Raw genomic sequence first — 22,670 nt, 5'->3', positions numbered from 1 at the left:
TTATTAATTTCTTCTCCATCATTTGGGGCCTATCTCAGAATTTCATAGGAGAGACCACTTTGGTGTGCTTGTTCTTTACAGTGGCCAGGGAAGAATTTTCTTGTATTCATTTATTCATTCATAGTAGCCATAGTACAAAATGCCTACCACAGGTAGGCATACACTGGATGCTCCATATAGGATGGCAGTTTTTGACTGAGCAGTAGACGTAATTCTACCAATACACGTATTTGGTCAAGTGAAAGCTGTCACCAATTTCTTGACCTTTTTGTGGTGTATTTTGACAGACACATGCCAGGACTATAAATATATATATATACCTCATCAGCTTACAATCCTTTATTATTATTATTATCATCATTATCATCATTTTTTACGCCTACAGCACCTGGTGTTCCTAGGTGGTCTCCCATCCAAGTACTAACCAGGCCCGACTCCGCTTAGCTTCCGAGATCAGACGGGATCCAGCTTGTTCAGGGTGGCGTGGTTGTAAACCACAATATTTAAAGCTGCTTTTAACACAACTAGCTGCCTCCACCTTTTTACCCTAGTAATTAAAAGGCCACCCTTTTAATTAAGTATTGCAATATTTAACACAGTGTAGAAGTATTGCAGCAGGAGTAGAACCTTTTCATCACACAGTAGAAGTCCCAACCTCAAGTCTTGTTCCCAATGGAATCAATCTTTTTTGCCTCTCAATAGTCTTTAGGAACCCTGGTGGCTTTGGACCTAGTTATACCTGGCATGGCTGAGGAAGGTTTTGAGGACGGTCAGCTGAAACTCTTACAAGTTATCCAGTACAAATTAACCATCAAAGTGTGGATGAGAGGACTTGCTCTTCTAATTTCCTTCTTTTGCTCTCACAGGCCCCAGCTATGATATTTAGAAGGTAAGAACTGAGAAATGTCTAGTACTAGGTTATGGCAACCAAAAGACTGGTTGAGGTAAAAATTCTGTGGAGCATTTCACCACAAGACAGGTAGTCCCTGTTTTGATTAATTGCTTTTCAACAGAAAAATTTCCTCCTATGAGATGGCTTCGGCCCAACTGACATCAGTTTTAGAGGCTTGTTTGTAGTTAGACAATGTATGAAATTGTTATCTGAACTGCTTTTAGGCCCCTTCACCATTTAATAAGAATTGCTTAATAGATGGAGTCCATGCCACATTCCAGTGCTGTACTGCAGCTTCATTTTGTTCCTCAGTTTGCCCCAAGTGTGTGATGGATACTACAGATATAAGCAATTTGATAGCAGCTAGCAAACAGGTCACAAAATACACTGAACCAAAGATAAAAATTTATTCCTTCTCAAGCCTTTTTCATTCCTGAATAACTTAATGGAAAAGTTTTATTTGGTGTCAGCTCTCTAACACTTCTGAATCCTCTTTTTCTTTTAAATCAAGGGAGAAGACGTCTACATCTAGCTAGTGTTTAATAATAATCTATTCACTTTCCATTCTATTTATGGCAAGTGATACTGATTTTTTAAAATAAAAACTTGGATGTAATTCACATATGATGAGGGAGAGGTCTAGAATGATGTCTAAATGGAGAAGTGGTAGTAACAGGGGAGAAAAGAGCTGGACTGGGGGAGTAGGGTTAGGAGAATTAATGAATTCAGTTTAAGTATGTTCAAATGTTCAATTGAAAATGCCTAATAGCCAGGCTTAAAACCTTGGAGCCCGAAAGAGGGATATGACTGGAGATAATGAATTTTGGATTCATCAGCATATAGATGATAACCGAAGCCCTGTGAGTAGGTGAGGTCACCCAGGGAGAGCACCTCCTGTGAAATGACCTAAGACAGAACCTAAGAGGCAGGATGAAGAAGAAAAAAAAATGTTTCCCAGGAAGGGTCCAGAGCAGAAAGGGAAAATCTGGAGAGTAGTGGGGAGAATCAGGTGAAAAGTGTTTCGATAAGGAGAGTGGTCCTCAACACCAAAGGCTGGGGGTGGTCAAGGTGGGGATGAAATGTGTCATTTGATTTAAATATAGGGGGATTACTGAAGATCGTGAGAAGAATAGTTGAGTGGAGGGTTGAGGTTAAGCAGGAGATGAAGTGGAGGCAGGCAGTATCTTGTCTCTTGAGTAGAGACAACTTGGTTCAAGTTTGGTTAACAGGGAGATTGCAGCAGCTGGGGGAAACATGGGCTTATTTTATTTTTTTGTTTAAGGATCAGCTGAGCGTATCTTCAATGCTGATGACAAAGAGCCAATATTGAGGGAGATACAGGAGAGAAGGAATCGAGTAACACCAGATGAGGGGGTTAGGATCCAGAGGGAGCCACAACAGATGAACCGACGAGCTTTAGATAGAAGGTACACCTCTTCCATCGCAAAGGAGAGGAGATGGGGACGCTGGCAGATTCTAAAGGTTTTGCGCAAGGTAGCCGAAGGAATTTCAGTTAGTTGCATTTTATTTATCTCCGTAAAGTAGTCCTGGAGTAAAGGGTCTTGTATCGAGGGTTTGAATTGAGGTAAACCGAGGAGAAAAGGGTCGTGTATCGAGGTGTGGCGGGTATCTACAGAGGCCAGAAGCCAAGGCTGGCCAACATTAGGAGACCCCTAGTGGAGCCCCGAGAGGGACGCCGTGGGGCGTTGCCATGGCAACAGAACCTTGAGGCTAAGCCTACAGTCAACTGTAATCCACCAGAGCCGCGGCGTTTTAACACACCTTTTGGGATAACAGATGCAGTGCCAACCCTAGGAGTCCAAAACGAGACCACAGATACCGCGACAGCAGTCTCAAATTGCAAAACTGAAGTGACGCAACTGCCACGCAGCGCGCCGGAGAGTAGTAAACGTCATCTCCTCGCGACGCTGTCGCGGTAATAGGACGTTCTCCCGGAAGTGGGATCCAGATAGGGCAGTGAAAGTGGCAGCCGGTGGTCACCGAGAGCAGATCTGGGGAGGTCGCACCTGTCCTATTTCTCTACGTTTCCTCTCGACCCTACCTGAATCTTCCAGGTCCGCGGAGTGAGGAAACGTCTCCACCGCCATGGGGGGCGGAGACTTGGTAAGTGAGGGTGGCCTGGGCAGGGGAAGACTGAGGCCGGAGACGGACTGAGGCTGGAGACAGGAATTGGTGGGGGTGGAAGTGGGTAACCTTGGTAACGAAGCTTTGTTTGTCGTGTGGGAGGGAGCCGTAGCCCTGGAGAGCGAAGGGACCACTAAAGCCACGAAGGGGCGAGGCGGACACTTGGATGGTGTGCCAGGTGTGTCGCCAGCAGTGGCAAGCGGTGTTGTGTGTTTGTTGGCGGGGACCCTCCCGTCTGGAAATCCTGGGAAGGCCCGGTGGGCGGGAGTTGGAACCATGGGAAGAAGGCAAATATCGAGGATGGGGCCAGCAGACATTATTTTGTATAGCCTGTTTTGGGACACACCTCTCTTCCTCAGCTAAGAGATTAGTCACGTCCTGGTTTGTGCACCATTCTCCTCTCCCCTGAGCCATGACCTGAGGTCCATTTTAAGCCTGAAGAGATCTTCTTCATGTTCACCTTTCTGACCTATGCTTCTCCTTCAATGCTGTATTCTGATCTTTAGTGACAGAACTTTCTTCTGAGTTCATACTACTTGATATAAGCTATGCGGCAGTTTCTCTTAAACTGTATATAGTTCATCCGGAGGGGTCTAAGGCCCCTAGGGCAAATGACCCACAAGAGCATGTTTCAAGATCAGAAAAATGCTAAGGTGTTGAAAGTATAGCTAATTGAATTAGTAAACAGATCAGTTTAGCAACTTTGTTCAGTAACTGTCTTAGATGTGTCAGGTGTTAGATTAGAATGAGGTGCAAGACTCCATAAAGTTTGCTCTGATTTAGTGTATTCAGGTAACTGCATCTAGGTTTTTTCAGCCTCAGTGCTATTGACATTTTGGGATGGATAATTCTGTGTGTGTGTGTGTGTGTGTGTGTGTGTGTGTGCGCGCGCGCGCCCCTGTTTAGCAGCATCCCTGGCCTTCAGCCACTAGATGCCAGTACCACCCTTTCCCCCAGTGTGACAACTAAAAATTTCTCCAGACATTGCCACATGTACCCTGGGGGCAAAATCAACCATGCTAAAGGAGGGAGAGGAGAGTCAGGAGTACAAGGTTGGCAGGAGGTGGGGATGGTGGGGAGGAAGGAAAAAAGGAAGGAAGGAAGAACCGGACGACCTGATAAGGGGAAAGGAAGGGCAAGAAGACAGAAAAGGAAGAAAAGGGAGACCTCATTGAACACCTTTAACATGCCAGGTATCTTGTATACATTTCCTCATTTAGATTTCTTAACTGATCTCTTGGTCTACAATCTAGGTCTTCTCCAGTCTATTCTTCACATGATGCTATTCATGCAAATCACCTGCATATGATTGTTTAGTGTTTCCTACTGCCAAAAGAATAAAGTCCAATCCCTTAACATGGTTTCTAAAGTCCTTAATCTGTTCTTTTCTTGGCTGGCTTCATCTTGAGCCCCCTCTCCATCAGCTTACACTCCATCTCCAGCCACACTGAATTATTTGTGCTGTGTTCTTTCTTACCACTGAGTCTGTACCTGTGTGTGCTGTTCCCTCTGTTTGGAAATCTTACCCCATTGTCCCCTCTTCCTACATCATCATGCTAACTTATAATTGTCCTTAGATGTCACTTCCTTCAGGAAACCTTCCCAGATTGGAATGCTGAATTAAAGCAGTGGCTCATGGGGAGGAGGGGGAGGAGAAACATTCCTTCAGGGCGATGGGGAAGTCAGAACCAAGGAGAGATTCCTGGGAAGGAAAGTTGAAAGAAGTACTAGGCAGGGTTGTGAACCATGCAAGTTTAAGGCAGGTTAAGGAAAAGAAGGTTGTGTTCATAAGAATGAATGTCCAGTGCCAAAGGCATTTGAGTTCTGTTGCCTTTCAGAGTCTATACCTTCCAACTTTCTTGCCCTATTGCTCCTGTATTGTCATCATCAACCCTCACTTCAGGCATGGTCAATGGAAGTCAGACTCATACACATTTCAGGCTAAAGGTATTTGAAGGGAATCTAGGAAGGGCCTATTCTATCCTAAAGCTTTATGTACTTGAACAACACCCTCAACCCTGGCGTGCGAGAGAGTACTGAGTGCCAACCTTGCCTTTGTTATAGACCTCTTGCCCTTACACATGCCTGCCTTAGCATTAATAGGGTATAGAGAGGTGGGTGGGGCAGGGCCAGTTTTACTCACCACCCACACACTCCCTGAAATGTTTTCTCTTTCCTTTCATTTACCACAGAATCTGAAGAAGAGCTGGCATCCACAGACCCTCCGCAATGTGGAGAAAGTGTGGAAGGCTGAGCAGAAACATGAGGCTGAGCGGAAGAAGATTGAGGAGCTTCAGCGGGAGCTACGGGAGGAGAGGGCCCGGGAAGAGATGCAGCGCTATGCAGAGGATGTCGGGGCTGTCAAGTAAGCCAGGAGTTGAGGGTACAGTGGGGCAGTTTGGGTCCAAGGTGCCTCAGTGCATAAGGAACTATAGAACTGGCCCAGAGGTGATTCATCCAGTTGTTGCATAATTGATGCTTAAGAGCATGGGTTTTGGAGTCAGACTGACCTGGGTTTGGGGGCTGGCTTTGCATGTACTAGCCTAGCCATGTAACTGCAAGTTTTGGAGCCTTGGTTAACTCAGTAGACCCAGGAGAGTGAGAATACCCAGGTTTGTTGAGGATCAAATGAGATAACATGTAAAGCACTTAGTGTAGGCCATGTTCATGGTAGGTGATTGCCAAATAACCATGACTGAGAATGATTGCCTATACCTGCCCCTCAGTATGTGTCAAGGCCTCCATTCTTATTTTAGTTTGTGTATTTCAAGGGGTCATTTCAAGGGATCATGGAATGAGGCAGATAATGTGTCTTGTCAGTAAAAGCTGTGTGACTGAACAGTCCCACTTGATTTTATTCTACTTCAGTTTCCTCTTTTATAATGTAGGATAGGAGTGGCAGATAATAATTACCCTACTGTCCTTTTATGAGAAGGGAGTAAATGTGCTTTGAGGAAAATAAAAAGCATAAAAGATGCAGTACATTCTTAAATCAATTGTATAAAAACTACAGATGGAATAAAATTAGGAATCTGTACTATCATTGCCCTCGTTTATATCCTTGTGTGCACGTCTCCAGGGTAGTGTGTGGAGTGTGTCCTCCATTGAATATAGAGGGCTTTTCTTTAATAATTTCATGACAGGAGGATCTGTGACATTCAAGGTTATATGTGTGTACGTGTGAGACTTAGCATTATGAAACTTAGGCAGGATAACAAGCACATTTTTTCAGGTTAATGAATTGGGGAAAATGCCATTCTGACTTAAGTATGAAATTTGAAATGTTTTAAAATAAATGCAGTTTTAGAATTTTGAAATATTTTAAGGGCGTTAATATATAAAACGAGATATGAGAATGAAATTATTTTTACCATAGACACACATTAAATACTTTAATATACATTATGTAAATTATATATTTTACATTATAATTTAATGTAAATAAATTTCAAACATTCAAATTAATTCCTGGGCAGCTTATAAGGTGAATACACATTGTTATATGTAAAGTTTTAGACTTTGTGAACCCTTGCTTTTAAAACAGATACTCAATTTTAGACTGAATACCAATCAGTCATAAAAGTTCACTTTCCAACTAACCGAAAGTAAAAATTATTTTGAAATTTTTATTCGGTGAAGCATTACACATATTCAAATGCCTGATGTGCCAGAAATTTGGGCATTACAGAGTCTAATTAATGAGGTCGGAGTATTGATGAACAGCCTCAGAGCTGGGAGTTAAATGTGTACCCTGTAGCTGACCCTCATGCCTGCTTATCTGTTGGAAATGGGAAGAAGGTGATTTTATTTTCTTTTGATTTTTTTGCCCCCTCACATATCCTCTAAAAACACAAAGGGCAGCATGTAGATCCTTTTTTTGTCTTTAGTTGCAGATGTATTTAGATGATCTGTTTGTCAGTCTGACTGCTTTGTATAGTTCTTTTCAGTATCAGGCTTTTAATTTATCCTATAAAATACCAATAAAAATCTTTTACTATCCAACAATTTACTTCTGTGGTTCAGGTAATCATTTCTGTAATTGAAATACATCTCTCAAAACAAATAAAAACCTTAGTACACATATTATCCTGGATCTTCAAGTCCCCCTCTGCAATAGAATATTGTTTTAGTATTTACTGATAATGTTAGCAAATTATGTTTTCTAGACAGTGGTCTATACCAGTATTTCTCGTGTTCTTGGAAGATTAAACAAAGATGGGAGTGATTCTCACCCAAGCAGATTCCCTGAGAATAGCAGGCAGTGTGTGGGGTCAAGGATATATTTTAAGATCCTAATGGACAGCCTTGATTGAGAACTTGATCTGTATCCTTAATGATAGCAACAAAAAGTATATATAGATCATTTCACTTTTGTTTGGCTTTTATTCTAAATATTTTCTCATTTAAAAAGTCAGAGTAGCAATGAGAAACAGTAGTTACTAGCTCCATTTCAGACATGAAGATATGGACGTACACAGTTATTTAACTAGTTGTGGTGGAACCAGGAACCAGTGGCCCTGGATCTCAGCTATACAACATGTTCTCTTACTAGAGGGCCTGAGTAGGACTGCTATTAGTTGAATCCTTTCAAGACTAGACAGAGCCATGAAAGTACTACTTTATACAAGTATTTGTCTTTGTTTTTCATATCCTTTATTTTGTATTTGACTCAGGTGTCCTTCCCTAGAAATGTTTTGCTTCTTTGCTTCCAGGTTCCTTGTCCTCCTGTTTCTGCATATTATCTTTTCTCTTCAGTAACTTAGCTTCTTTCTTTCACAACTGCTTATGCTCCCCAGGCTTACGGCTCTTCTTCATTTATTCTCTCTCTCTCTCTCTAAGAGCTCCTTCTTTCCTCTAGCACCAGTTGTCTACTGCATGCTGATAACTCTCAAATTTATCCCACCCAGACTCTTGTGTCTCTGTACATTCAGCTGCCTACCAGGCCGTTCTACTTCGAGTGTCCCAGAATCACCTCAACACATGCTTAGTGCTCATCAGCACCATTTGGTAATTTGTTAACCTATATGCCTCATCAGTAACCTATGAGCACCTCAGCTACCTGAATCTTTTTCATCTTTCTGGCCTTAGCCATTTGTCTGGCACATAGGAAAAGTGCTGAGTAAATGTTTACAAATGAATAAACGAATATTTATTTCCAACTACCCCATCACTGTCAGTGTCAGGCATGCATAGGCATTATCCCTCCAGTTATCTTTGACATATCCTTTTAAAAGTCCTCCTACCAAAATACTAAGACCTGCTTTTCTTTCAAAAAGTATTGTCTAGCTCAAGATCCATTGCCCATGAAATGTCAAACACTGAATATGTGATCATTAGGCAACTCTCTAGGATTCACAAGTGAATCAACTGTGGTCCCAGCTATCTAAGAGTTTAAGAAAACCTGGTGAGAGAAACACATACATAGATAAAGTAAAAGACCAGCTAGTGTTTATTTAGTACTTATTTTGTGCCATGCCCTCTTCTCAATGCCTTAAAAATCCATGGACTTATTTAATCTCAATGACCCTGTGAGGTAGGTACTGTTTTATTCCCTCTTTACAGGCAAGGGCACCAAGGCTCAGAGAAGTTCCTTGGCTTTAGAGTCAAGATTCAAATCCATGTTGCTTGACTCCAGAGGTTTCTCTTAACCATTATAATATACTGTCTTTTAGAAAAATGAGCCTCCTAGAATATTCTAGTCACCACTGATCTTTCTGCTCAGACCCTCTTAAGAGCTGATATAGTCTTTCTTTCATAATCTATTCTTTTTTCCCTCCCAAGTAGTTTTTCATTTGAATAAAAGAACACACAAAACCAAGCAGGAAAATCCCAAAGGAAATGATAGTCATGTTTCACTATTATTTGCCCTTTGGTCCTTTATTTTCTAAGCACTTGTTATATTTTAATGCTTTTAGACATTTATTTTGATCATGAATACAATCCAAGTGTGAATAAGTAAATGTGTTTTTATATCTCATCTTCCCTCCCCCATGTTCCTTTAAATAGAAAAAAGTGCTGAATGTCTCTTCATAGTCTATTTGACCATAGTTGTTCTATGGTTTAAGAACAGACTGTATCTTGGTGTTCCAAAATCCTTTTTGAACTATAGCTCATTCTGTTAAAGAATCTTGGGAAAGAAGTTCTATTGATCTCCATATTCTCCAAAAGGTGAGGGTGGTAACTGGGTTGAAGACAACTGGGTGAGGGGTCTTCAGCAAATTAAAGACCATTGGAAAACTGCACAAAGGCAAATCTTATCAACAAGATTCCAGCTCCTTCAATTAAAGCTAGGAAAATGCCACAACTGACCAAACAGCCATGGCCCCTGGTCCATTTCTGGCTTGCCAGTGTGGCTCCTGTTAAGGCAGCACTTGTGATGGAATTCGTGGGATTTTCTTTCTCTCTAACTTGAACCGTACTGCAGTCAATCATGGAAAACAGACTTCCTCAACCTACAAAGCTTCTTCCCAACTGTGGAGGCCTGGTTTTAGTAGCTGTCACACTCCCTTGTAGTCTCTGGTTTACTCTCACTGGAGAATGGCAAAAACTTTTAATTGCTTGAAAGACACCACTAACTGTGGTACTCATCATAAAGGCCCACTGCAGTCTTCCACAGTTCACCAGGGCACAACTTCTCATTCATAACTCCTCCGTCTTGACTTGAGGTGACTGGGCAAGCTGGGTGGAGCCTGACCCCACTGGCCCACAATCAGTTCTTCTTGATAGACTATATAGTATTTCTCAAACCAATTCTTTTAATAGAAAAAAAAATTTCAAGAGTTATGACCCTACATTATTGGTTTAAATTATTCTTATTAAAAATGTCCAAAAACGTAACCAGGAAGACATTCTTTAGGCACATCATAGTAGTTAAATAATCTTAAACAAAAATAAATATACAAATTAAAAAAGTCATTCAAAAAACATTTTAATATTATAAATAGTACTGTTTTGATGAAACTACTTTGCTGCTTGCAGTGCAAATGTGGTATTAATAGGCTGTTTCTGCACATGCTCTTATGAATTGAGCATGCCTTTACTGCCTGTTTTGTGAAGGTTCAATTTTCTCACCACTTTTTCTCTCAGAACCACAGGAAAATAATTGTTTGGCATGATACCATGACATAATTTGTCAATTCTCTTTTGGCTTCAAAGCATAATTTATTAGGTTATCTCTAGCTTTTTCTCATTATCCTCTCAAATGTAGTTTTACCTCTTGTGCCAGCGTGACGACAATAAGCACCAAAATACAAATAACACAACTGCATATGTGGTCACTGAAATTGTTCTTGGTAATGAGATGATCCAGAATATGCTCATTGTTTCAGATTATCCTCGAAATGAAAGCATAATATAAAGACTTTGTAGAGGGGACTTGAGGAGCCCTGGGCAAAGATCCATGCCGCAGGTTGTGGAACACTGGTTTTCTCAAAAATTGGTTTATTTATGTGGAAATGATCTCTCCACTAAGTGGTAAGCTCTGTGCTGGCAGGCACCATTTCTTCCTGTGTGCCATGTGGAGTACCGTGTTTAGCCCATGCTAGGTGCTTGTAGAATGGGTCCTGCTCTAACTTGTTGCGGTTATCTATTCCTCATGTTCAGGTTTTGTGTGTAGGTTTGCAGGCATCTACATTTTCTTTGATAACATTTTTTTTTTCCCCCTTGAACCAGGAAAAAAGAAGAAAAATTGGACTGGATGTACCAGGGTCCTGGTGGGATGGTGAATCGTGATGAATACTTGCTGGGGCGCCCCATTGACAAATACGTTTTTGAGAAGATGGAAGAGAAAGAGGTGGGCTGTTCTTCAGAGACAGGACTCCTCCCAGGCTCTATCTTTGCCCCGTCGGGTGCCAATTCCCTTCTTGACATGGCCAGCAAAATTCGGGAGGATCCACTTTTCATCATCAGGTACTGGATGAGGGACTGGGAAGTGGGTTTTGTTAAAGATGCTTAGTAGAGATGTTATATGACCTCTCACTTCACAGTTGGTTTTCTCTTAGCCTTCTCTGTCAAGTGAAAGGCTTTGTGTCTATTTGGGCTTCATGATGTTAGGAATGAGGCTCCATTAAGGGTGCCTGATCTAGGCCATCTGGGAAATTGGCAAATGGACTAGACCAGACTAGGCCAGACCAAATTTATTCATTTATTGTTGACCCTTAAACAAAAATAAGAGGTAGAAGCAAGGTGAGAAAGGCTGACAGCTTCTTGGAAACTTGGGGATATGTGTAGAGTTGGTTAGGTGAGTGAACGGGCCTTCTTTCCCCATCCCCCCCTTTTTTGTAGTAGAACCCTTTAAAAATTTAGACTCTTACTTGAAACCCTAGTATGTGACAAATCAGAGTAGAGCTGTATTTGGATACTAAATGAGATCATGTTGTGCGTATTATTTTGGGGGGCTTTAATTTGCAATGTTTTATTTCAAGTGTGTAAGATTAAACATTGAAAAATGTTTATTTGTTTATATTTTTTCTTTTGAAAATCCTTTTAAAGTTGTATATTAAAGATATTACGTATGTATATGGAAAGATATTGTACAGTTTGTACATGCAAATATTTTCTCCCATTTTGTTAGCTTCTTAATTAATCGTAAGATACACAAAAGATAGTATTTACCATTTTAATCACTTTTAAGTCTACATTCAGTGGCATTAAGTACATTCATATTGTTATGCAACCATCGCCAACATCTATCTCCTCCTATAAGTGAAATTTTATAATATTTGACTTTTTGTGACTATTTCACTTAGCATAATGTCTTCAAGTTTCATCTATGTTGTCAGAATTTCCTTCCTTTTTAAGACTGAATAATATTTCATTGTATGCATTTTGTTTATCCGTTTACCTATGGATGGACATTTGGCTTATTTTCACCTTTTGGCTATTGTGAATAATGCTGCTCTGAACGTTGGTGTATTAATATTGTGACTTTTTTTATAGTCTACTTTTTTTTCACCTAGTCATATATGTCAAACATCTTTCTATGTCACTAGCTATGCTTCTATAACATCATTTTTATCTCTATTTTATATAGATATACTGTAATTTATTCTTTGAATACTCTCTCGTTGGGTCCCTAACTTGTTTCCAAATTTTCATTGTTATAATATGAACACCTTTACAGCGACCTTCCTTGATTATTTCCTTACAGTATTTGTGAGGCCAAAGAGTATGTGCAGGCTGTGATAAGTGTTACCAAACTGTCCTCTAGGAAGGTTGACAAATTTATCCGCCTATGAACAATCTAACAGATTGAGACTTCTTGAAAGAGGAATCCATTCTCTTTATTTCCCAGGTGGTTAACATGCTCACCAGTGGAAGTAATATAGGAATGTTGCAACCAGTTGATACACAGCAACCAGCTGACACACAGATGACAGCCATTTACTTGACCAGTTGGGAAGCCCTGAGCATGAAGCCTAACAAGAAGAAGACCAAACTCACTTTCTTGCACCACAGAGAACCAATGTGGACTTTCCCCATTGCATTCAGTCTCTTATGCCGACTTGGGGAAGATTTCTGGCTTCCACACCACCACGTAGATTTCAGCACAGGGCCTTTGTCCGCATGCATTTCACTAAAAGATTGCTACATAGAATTGTGGAGAGTAGAATGAATGACTTAATCTACTTTCCAAAAGAAATAGTCGTGATTTATAATTATAGTTATATAAATTATAATTATATAAATTATATAAATTATAATTTCCTTTCTTCAGGAAGAAAGAAGAGGAGAAAAAAAGGGAAGTATTGAACAATCCTGTGAAAATGAAGAAAATCAAAGAATTGGTAAGTAATGCATCAAATAAGGATTTATTTTTTAGCTCCTTAGCATGAGAACTCTCCATTCACTCTTACCTTCAAGAGGGAAAATAGAATGATTTAAAAATTTTGTCTCGTAGAGAACTTTTCCTAGTGATTTTATGCAATATGAATTTATCAAGCTTAATTAAGTTTGATTTTCTCTTTTATTTTTTTTGGTTGGAAAAGCACCATGTGATGCCATTTTTTTTTTTTCCTAGAAAAAGAGGGATATGGGATATGCCTATGGAAAGCATGATCATACATTGTGTTTAGGAGATGAGGTAGAGCCTCCAGGGCCCATTCACCATTCACATGATGTATTATGTGATTGTTTCTTGGATCAGTTGATAAGGAAAATTTAAAGATTGATTTTGTGGTCCCTGATTGCTTTCAGTGGAGTTGGAGTTCTTTTGACAGATGGAAACACCTAGGTAGTGCTTCCAGGGACTGTTTAAAAACACAAATTCCTAGCCTCACCCACCAGAGATACTGTTCACTAGACTAGGGAGCATTTATGCATAACCAGGGTTAAGACCCTCCTCTGTTGCTGACAGGGAAACTCTGATAATGTCCTGGCCCCACCAAGACCCAGAGGCTTGGAATCAGGTAGTTCGTGTATAACCCAGTCCTCTCGGAAGGAGTGGCAGAGGTCTCAGTAATCTTGTGTGGTTATTATGTTCTGGGCATTTTCTAGTTGCAACTGAGTCTGGAAAAAAAGGAGAAGAAAAAAAAGAAGGAGAAGAAAAAGAAGCACAAGAAACATAAGCACAGGAGCTCAAGTAGTGATCGTTGCAGCAGCGAGGATGAGCGCAGCCGGGGGAGGTGAGTGTGTGGAGTCAGGCCTCCCTCATCATCGGTTCATTCACTCATTCATTCCACAGACACTAACTGAATGCCTGCTCTATGCTGGGAACTGCCAGGTATTGGGGTTTAAGTACTGAACTCAGACACGGGCCCTGTACCCACAGAGTTTGCCATCTAGCACCAGAGTTCCTTGGAGATCTTGGCATGACCCCATAACAGAGCTGACTGTAGCCTTGTAGGTGTTTAGTTAGACATCCTGGTTATGACTTTCATCTCAGTTTGTGATTCCTCTAAGACTAAAGTGAGTTTTATATAGGTTTTAAAAAAAATGCATTAATGGGCTCATGTGGGCCCATTCTGTGTCTTCTCTGTGGGAGTTGTCAGCATTGTCACTGCTGACTCACTCTTAGTCCCTGGAATAGCAGCACGAGGTGAGAGGAGAATGTAGTCAGGCGTTGGGGCTGAAAAGCTAGGCCCACGGTTTTTCACAGGAAAAACATGACTGTGCTGATGCATCTTCCAGCAAAGACAGTCCAAATAGAGAGACACACTCCCAAGTAATAACTAGGAGGTGGGAAAGGTCATGTTTGAAGCAGGAAACAAGTTTCAGCACAAGAGATTTAAACTGGACATTTATGCAGTTTCTTTTACAATGAATGTGTGTTTTTATCTCATAGATCTCAAAAGAAGATGGCAAATTCTTCCTCTGTTTTGTCCAAAGTTCCTGGATATGGCTTACAGGTAAGGATAGGGACTCAAAGGGAGCGGTTATGGGACTGTGGAGTGTGCCAACTTGGCAGCTCTTTGGATATAGAGCATTTTTAGCAACCAGTCAAAAATCATATGGGAAGAAGGGAGTTTGGGCAGCAAAGACAGGTGCTCCTGGGAAACAGGCTCATTTCTTATCCCTGAGCCTCTGACTGGCTGAGGGGCCTCTAAGCAGACAGGCTAAACTACCAATGGAACACTTAGGCATTCTGCCCATCCCTCTGCAAAGAATTTTCACGAAATGTATACATTTAAATGTAAAGACTGATGACTTTAGACGAATGTACTGGATGCCTTCTTTTCTCTCAGTAAGTTTAACCTTAGGTCCTGTCCTTTATGCTCTCTCTGGCTCTTGCTCTTCCTTAGGCCGTAGCGAAGAGCTAAGCCAGTTTAGGTGGTTGGGTGAGTACATTCTTTTAGGGAATTCTGAAGATAACTTTCCTAAATTTATATGGTTCTTTGTGATTGATTTACACAGTTGGCTCCTTACAGAACCTCAGTGCTCATTCATTTTCTTGTTTCACTGTATTTTTTCCTGAACTACTGGATTTTCCTAAGAATAGGCTTGCTTTCTTTCCTTGATGATACAGATAAGAGACTCTGACCGTAGCCAGGGATTGCAGAGTCCCCTGATGACTGAGCCAAAGGGAGTGCATGGGTGGAAGAATCGCTCCAGGTCCAGAAGTTCCTCCCACTCACCTCTCAGACATGCGAGCAAGAAGAGCACCAGAGAAGCAGGGTCCCTGGACAGGAGGTCTCGATCCCCGGGCAGAAGGTCACGGTCCCCAAGGCCAAGCAAACAGTGAGTGTGAGAATTCACTGGGAAATTACCTGTGCCTGTAGGGGCTTGGTCATAGCAAGTATTTGCTTTTGGTGATATCTATTCATTAATTTTTCCAAATGTCTTTGCTTTGTTATTGCCTTTACATCATTTTTTTCCTAACCTCAATGTAAAGCTCAGGCACCTAGAACTACATATTTATATGTATGGAATCTGTAGAGTGAGTTTAATATCAGATCTTATGTATCTTTATGCCTTTGTTTCTCTTCTACATCTGTCCTCTATTCTCTTCAATTTGGATTGTAATTCTAAGATAGTTTTTCTTCCATTGTTTGAAGGACATGATAAAAGCCCCTGTATAGTAAAAACTTTTTTTCTCTCTGCCCTCTGTGTCTGTTACAGGCACAACTCTAAGGTAAACAGGAGAGAGAGAGGCCGAACTAAGAGCCCATCACCTAAAAAAGAGGTCTACCAAAGGCGGCACGCACCTGGATACACCAGGTGAGTCAAGAACCCAGCAGATAAACGTCAGACTCTGTAGGCCTGAGTCTAAGAGTGGCTCAAACTAAGTGGAAAATCTATATCAGCTTTTTGCCCAATGAGCTTTTGTTTTCTTCTTGTCAACTTCTAGTAGTCTGCCCTGCCTCCCCACCATTGAAAGGACAAAGTAAGTAGTTTTGACTTAATGAACAATGAATTGACCGTCTCTTAATATCTGTAAACATGTTAATTCTCATAGAGATTTCCAGAGAGAAGGTTTTCTTGAGAGAGTATTTCTTTCTTGAGGCATCAGCTGAAAGGGAAGCAGAATACTCTCCTTGAAGGCAGACACTCTAAGATGGACTCTGTGTTTGAGCTGGGTGAGGAGTGGGTCAGACAGGTGTGCAGCCCTGGCACCTGAGGATGTGCTCATGAAAGGCTGTTTCTAGAGGTCTTGGTTGCTCTTAGCAGAAGTTTAGGTGAGAAGGGCAACTTTTGTGAACTTCCTTTTACTGCCCAAATGCATTGGCTGCACGTTAGGTTCACCTGGGAAGCTTTAAAAAGAAAAATTTCTATTACTTGGCTACAACCCAGCCCTGTTATATCATAATCTCTGGGGCGGGCCCAGACATCAGTACTTTTTATTCCCCCTTTTTGATAACCCCCCCACCCCACCCCACTTCCACCCCACTTCCACCCCTGACCTACCGCTGTTACTATCTCTGCTTAAGAACTGGATCTCTGAAGGTGGGACGTCTCCTCCCATGTGCTTGCAGTATGTACCAGGGGACGCCTGGGGCCTGGGGCGCCTGGGGTCCCTGGTGTATGGTCTGTGGCTCCACCTGGGGCGTGAACCCAGGACCTTCTGCATGTAAAGCTGATGTGCTAACCCTTACATTATGGAGTCACCCCACAGACATTAGGACTTTTAAAGTTCTCCAGTGATTCTAATGTGTAGCTAACGTTGAGAACTACTGAGAGTGTACACCCTCTTGTATTCACTATGTTGTTAGAAGAGAGGCAGACTCTAAGGTCCCTTTTTACTCTTAATTGCCTGATTCCTTAAGTTTCCAGGGAACAGAAACTTTTTTAAAAGGTTAAATTTGACTGGCAATTTTCCAAAATATGTTAACATATTTCTCTGTCTTCCCGGAGTCTATTACGCATAATTTAATCTTTTATTGGTGACACTGGGTCAGTTCTTCAGCTGTGCTGTAATTCGTACTGGTTTTAGGGATGGATGCTCATGAGTGTGTGTATTGTTTAAATATTTCAAGGCTTTTCTTCAGCAAATGAGCATGCTTTCTCAGATCCTGCTTTGATTTTGTCTCTCTCGCCATCTGCCTTCACTTGAATTTGCCTTGCTTTGTCAGTCTTTCTTATTGCCCTTGGATTTTTGTTGAATTTTGTGATTTAAAATGAGTTAGAGCCTTCAAGATCTCTCTTTTCCAGGGGTGAAAACACAGAAACTTTGACGTATGCATTTTGTGATATCTCTTTGTTTGGTTTGGTGTTCTGGGTAGTTGAGGTTGTTTTATGTAGCTAAAATGATGCTAATTAAGACAGAAAGAGAATAATTATCACCATAAAACCTTTCTTAGCACAATTTAATCAGTGTTTCTCAGATTGAGAGACACTGGATAGTTCCTCAAGGACCTGAGAGTTCTGTGAGAATTTTTAAATTTTGGTGTTTTCTTTTGTGTGTATGCTTTCTTTTAACTGGTGATCTGAAACAATTTTCTTACCGTCTGAAACGATGTTTTTCTTTTGCAGTGAGATTCTCAATCTAAAACAATTTTTATATAGACTAAGACTTTTTCTCTTAAAAATTTTTCGGAGTCTTGTGGGATTTCCATTTAATTTATACTATTTTCCATTACTTTCAGTGCTTTCTAAATTTTGTACAGGCAACACAATACTTTTATAATTTAAAAAATATGTATGCTCAAAACAAACAAAAAAACACCACCCCAGAAATGACTAAAATTCCTTTAGTTGGGTTTGTAAATTGCCCAGAACAAAAGAGGCAATAAGAAATAGAAAATGGAGTTATTATTTCTTGCATTAATTACCATTATTATGGAGGTACAATTCTTTTAAAATTTTATATCATTAATTATTTTAATTGAAGAAATGATTTAACCCCCCCTCCCATCCCCGATTACCTTCCCCCTCCCCTGGAGGTACAGTTTTTAAAAGTCAAAGTATTATTGATTGATTACACCTACAGCACCTAGTATTCCTAGGTAGTCTCCCATCCAAGTACTAATCAAGCTTGACCCTGCTTAGCTTCTGAGATCAGAAGAGGTCAGGTGCGTTCAGGGTGGCATGGCCATAGACAAAAGTCAGAAAGTATTAAAAGCCTTATAACAAAAACCACCACTTCTTTGCCCTGCCTGACCTCACTCTAGTCATGCTACCCATGGCAACCACTTTCAGCTTTTTGCGGTTTCCTTTTGCAGCTTTTTCTAAAAATATACTTATGTTGCCATCTCTTAATTCATCAGTTTTAGATAGTAGATATTTTCTTATTGTTAAAGCGAATGAGTAAATGTGGCCTTAGAGTAAATGAGCTCTTATACACTCCCAGTCCCATGTTTTTTCTTCCCTCATCTTTCTATTATGATTATATCACAATTTTTGGTTTAATCAGCATGCGGATTCATGTTACTGTGTTATATAAATATTATTCACTAATACTTTTCAATGCCAAGCAGAATACCAAGGTTACGGTTCTTTTCTTTACATTTTTTCTAGGATCAATATTTGCCTCTTTCAGTCTGACCTATGATGGCTTTCAGTTTGGGGAATTATGCTGTTATTTCTTAAATAATTTCTTTGTTCACCTTAATTTCTAAGAGCTTGTTTGTGTTTTGATCTTTTAAAAAGTCTCCTATTTCTCATTTTAATGATGTAATACCTTTTACTTATCTCAGAGTGAGATTTTCACTGTAAATATTTAAAAATTTTTGTTTTGTGCTTTATCTTTTAAGTTCCCTTTTCTTTTTGGATTGGTCTCTATCTTTCATGTTAGAGGCTTTACTGAAATGTTTGGTGATAATTTCACTGTCTAGTCATATTTAGGAGTAAGGCACTAAAAAGCTGAAATTACTGTATTGGTTATGGGCAGGCTTGTCTACTGATGGGAGATTAGGTTTGAACTGGTTTTTAGCTGATCTCCTGTCTGGTTTAGTTCCCTAGAAACAACTGGAAGGGTCTTCTCTCTGGAGGGTCTCCTGTAGACATTCACGAGAGTAGTCACTGGCTTCCCCAAGTTAGGCATGAGGACCCAGCAGTGTCTTAATTGTTTCTTTTACAGACCTTAGTCTTTTTATTTTCAGCCCTATGCCTCACTGCCATTCTCCAAAGTATTTGGGGCCTGCAGTCTCTAGTCCTTGCCTGGATTTTGTTTCTGATTAGTATGGGGCACTTAGGATTCAGTTTCCTCCAGCTTGTTAAAGTAGTTCACCATTCTGTCATCCACTTCTGTTATCCAATTTGTCGACATCTCTAACCAGTGTTATCTTCTCTCCCTTTCTCTTTGTGGTTTTACATATTTTATTTAGTCAGATTTTGGAAAGGGAGCATGTCATTTCACCATAAGTAATGTCAAGTCTTAGTATCTTGTTTCTCAAAGTTGGGCTCCCACTCCGTTATGGGACTCCAATAATTATTTTTCCTTTTAGAGGAGGATCTGTACATCAAACTCATTTGAAAAGCAATGGATTTGGATGTCTGACATTATTAAATAGTGATTGAGCTGGTTCATCACCTCCTCTTCTTGCTCTAATTTCATTTGCAGTGAGGAAAGAAGACCCACCTATTACTTTCTGAGGTTAAGTTGAATTCTTCAGGGATCTGGCTTTTAGCTTGGTCCTAAAGTGGTATGCTTATGGGCTATATCCATGCATTTCTAAGCATCTCTAGTGGGTAGATGATAGCATTCACACAGATAACTTAGTCTTCTCTTCTTCTATAAGTTGTTGAGCAAGCAACTGGAATATTTTATATCTCCAGTGGGTAGATGGTAGCAGTCACATGGATAACTTAGTCCCCTGTTCTTCTATAAGTTGTTGAGCAGGCTACTGGAATATTTTATAATGTTTCAAAATGATCACTCCGGACATTATTGAGTGAGAGTATGGAATTGTTCATTAAAAGTCTTTGAAATTTGGATGAAACCACTAGACCAAGATGTTAGGAAGGAAGGAAACTTGTACTGAATTTGGCACTGGGCTGGGCATATCCGCGGAAAGAGCAGTGAGCACTGGAAAACCTGAGGTCCTACCTGATATCCGTTCTCCCTGAGGTGGTGGTTTTTTTTTTTTTTTTTTTTTTTTTTTTTTTTTGCTGGAAGAGGAGTAGACCTGATAGGATGGTTTTTGTATTCAACAGAAAGCTCTCATCAGAGGAATTAGAGCGAAAACGGCAAGAGATGATGGAAAACGCAAAGTGGCGGGAGGAAGAGAGACTGAACATCCTCAAGAGGCACGCTAAGGATGATGAACGGGAGCAAAGGCTAGAGAAGCTGGACTCCCGGGACGGGAAGTTTATCCAGTGAGTGCATCTTCTTTCTGCCTAACAGCTTTCATGGCGATGATCCCAAGGAGGCAGTTGAGCATCTGGTTCATTCATTTCGTTCCCAGTGTTTCTATGTCTGCGCAGGGAAAACATGGGAGCTCAGCCTCCAGACCACCTTTGTCACTACTCCCAGCTTCTGGCCAGACAGTGGGAAGAGAGAGAAGTAAATTGGTATTTTTAATTAAATCTCCTTGGCCTTCTTTTTAAATAAGAATTCATGGCTCAAGAACCCTTTTTCCAATGAGGCTTTGACTTATTTTCCAAAACAAATAAATTTTCCCTTATGGAACTGTTTTAAAAAATTGAATTACAGATGGAGTCACTCGAAGTTATCTATGTGGGTTTAAAAGAGCTTGTGTTTTAAAAGAGGCTAGCAACCTCTTTTTTCTAATTCTGCTAGAGAGTTGACCAATTGACATGTTTGTTACACTCTCCTGTGTTCTCTCCCTAGCCGCATGAAGCTAGAGAGCGCATCTACCTCCTCCCTAGAGGATCGGGTGAAGCGGAATATCTACTCTCTACAGAGAACCTCGGTAGCTCTGGAGAAGAACTTTATGAAAAGATGAAAACCATCTCCTCTCTTGCTGGTTTTCCTGAATTTTCCAGGGAAGCTGCAGCTCCTTAAAAATTCTCTTTATAAGAGTTCAAGTGACTTCTTCCACAGATGTCAAACCACCACTGTTCAAAGTGACTCTCCTCCACCGATTCCTGAAATAGCTACTTCCTTTGAGAACCAGTGTGGCTTGCTTTATGGGACTCTCAGTAACTTCTGCTGGGTGCAGAGTGGGTTTTGACTGTTTTTAATGGGTGAACACTGGACCACTAGGTGTGAGCACTCCTCCTGCTCTGGAAGGCTGGTCCCTGTGGTCGTGATTCTTCTTATGCCACTTCCTTCCCACCTGTGTGAACAGACCTATCCCTCTGCCTCAGTATAGACCTTGTTCTCCAGAGTCACCCAGATAGATTGTGCTTACTGGGGTAAATGAACATTTATTTACTTGATTTAGTAGATGTGTTATAGAATGATGTCATGTTAGGGTAGAGCCAAGGGAGTGACAAAGAATCTGGAAGGGGAAACCATAAAAAAAATCCCTAAATGAACAGTTGAACCATTGGACTATCAGACTGTATAAGTGTAGTGTGTATATGTACAAATGTATAATTTTTACATGCTTTTTAAAAAAAAGTTAGCTTTGTGAGAATATCTTGTTTGGTAAGTGACTTTATTATGTAATTGAACCACATTGTATCTTGTTATTAATAGAATAAGGCAGTGATGTTATTTTTCTGTCTGCGAATCCAGCTAGTTTAGGAGGGGTCTTGGTTTATTGATAAGATCTAGGATATCTATTCTTTTACATCACTTAGAATCTTTGATGTGGGCAGTGCAGCGATGAAGTCAAATGATTTGAGTCAGGAACAAATTTCCAGTATGTTCCCTGGTTTTTAAAAAAAAATAGTAAAATGGAAGCTGTTATTTCATGGCTTCCCTTTTATCATGTTGTAATCTTACTACAATTCTATATTTACAGTTGTTTGCTACTGTTTTTAGTCAGGTATTTTAAAAAACCTAAAACTAATGAGACCAATCTCCTGTCTTTACTTTTTTCCCTTTTCTATTATTTTACCAGAAACCCTCATTTGACTTATGAACTCCTAGGCACTCTTGACCCACAATTAGCAAGCCTAGTTCCTTTTCTGCTAATTCTTAATTCTGCTTAAAACGAATTTGGGTTTATATTTTTGAGCACTTATGATGTCAGGCACTGTCATACTTAAAACCTAGCCTTTCCCCAGAGAGAAAGTAATACATAGTTGTTATTCATTTATTTAATCACCTCATTCTGCTCCCCTATGCTAGGGTTAATTATGTCTTATATTACTTGGTAATAAAGGCTACATTTATTTTTGTAACTGTTTAAAGAGCGACCACGTGCCGAGAACCGAACTTACGAATTTCTATACAGAACACTATTGACCCATTATATGTGTCGAATATCTGGAGATACCTGGTCCTAGAGGAATTATGTAACAATGCGTGGGCTAATTTACTCAAAGATTTCATGAAGTGAGCCAGAGAATAAGACGATTAAGACTCTGCTGTAGGACAGGTGTCATTAGGTGCCAGCGGTCTCTTAACTGGACCCTTTGACAGGAGGAGGCCGGGCAGCGGATGGGTGGGTGCGGGACCCATTCATAAAACTAAGGGATCTCGACCGGCTCTTCTCATTGGCCCTGGGGGAAAGGGGCGTGTCCCGCGGGTACAGCGCGCCCTAGGCCCAGGGGAGTGGGAAGATCCACGCTTGGGTGGGGCGAGGGGGCGTTCCTTGGTGTTCCCGGCAGGACTTCCTTTTCCCTTTGGTGTGTTCCTCCTCTCTTCCCCGGGGCGGGGATGGTACGTCCCACCCTCCTCGTATTC

The 22,670-nt window shown here is 40.7% G+C and overlaps 1 protein-coding gene and 2 pseudogenes across 1 annotated transcript; 1 reads left to right on the top strand and 2 right to left on the bottom strand.

Moving 5' to 3' along the window:
- Positions 1 to 376: 376 nt before the first annotated feature.
- On the bottom strand, positions 377 to 495 carry LOC118604670 (annotated as a pseudogene).
- A 2,354-nt stretch (positions 496 to 2,849) lies between these two features.
- CWC25 (CWC25 spliceosome associated protein homolog) lies at positions 2,850 to 22,165 on the top strand. The gene is made up of 10 exons (XM_016164791.2): positions 2,850 to 3,016; positions 5,230 to 5,402; positions 10,709 to 10,945; positions 12,753 to 12,822; positions 13,532 to 13,659; positions 14,319 to 14,382; positions 15,000 to 15,211; positions 15,593 to 15,691; positions 20,066 to 20,227; positions 20,703 to 22,165. The coding sequence occupies exons 1-10, from the start codon at positions 2,999 to 3,001 to the stop codon at positions 20,815 to 20,817; spliced, it is 1,278 nt and encodes a 425-aa protein (XP_016020277.2). The 5' UTR covers positions 2,850 to 2,998; the 3' UTR covers positions 20,818 to 22,165.
- LOC118604760 lies at positions 17,892 to 18,010 on the bottom strand (annotated as a pseudogene).
- Positions 22,166 to 22,670: the final 505 nt, after the last annotated feature.

This window comes from Rousettus aegyptiacus, unplaced genomic scaffold (assembly GCF_014176215.1).
Source record: "Rousettus aegyptiacus isolate mRouAeg1 unplaced genomic scaffold, mRouAeg1.p scaffold_m13_p_6, whole genome shotgun sequence".
Taxonomy (NCBI): Eukaryota; Metazoa; Chordata; class Mammalia; order Chiroptera; family Pteropodidae; genus Rousettus; species Rousettus aegyptiacus.
Note: the sequence above shows the minus strand (reverse complement) of the source record. Positions and strands in the feature narration are given on the sequence as shown.

Excerpts from the sequence above, each read along its gene's own strand:
- CWC25 (XM_016164791.2), top strand. Across the intron at positions 5,403-10,708 it reads GAGGATGTCGGGGCTGTCAA|GAAAAAAGAAGAAAAATTGG; the intron begins GTAAGCCAGGAG and ends CCCTTGAACCAG. Across the intron at positions 15,692-20,065 it reads CACGCACCTGGATACACCAG|AAAGCTCTCATCAGAGGAAT; the intron begins GTGAGTCAAGAA and ends TGTATTCAACAG.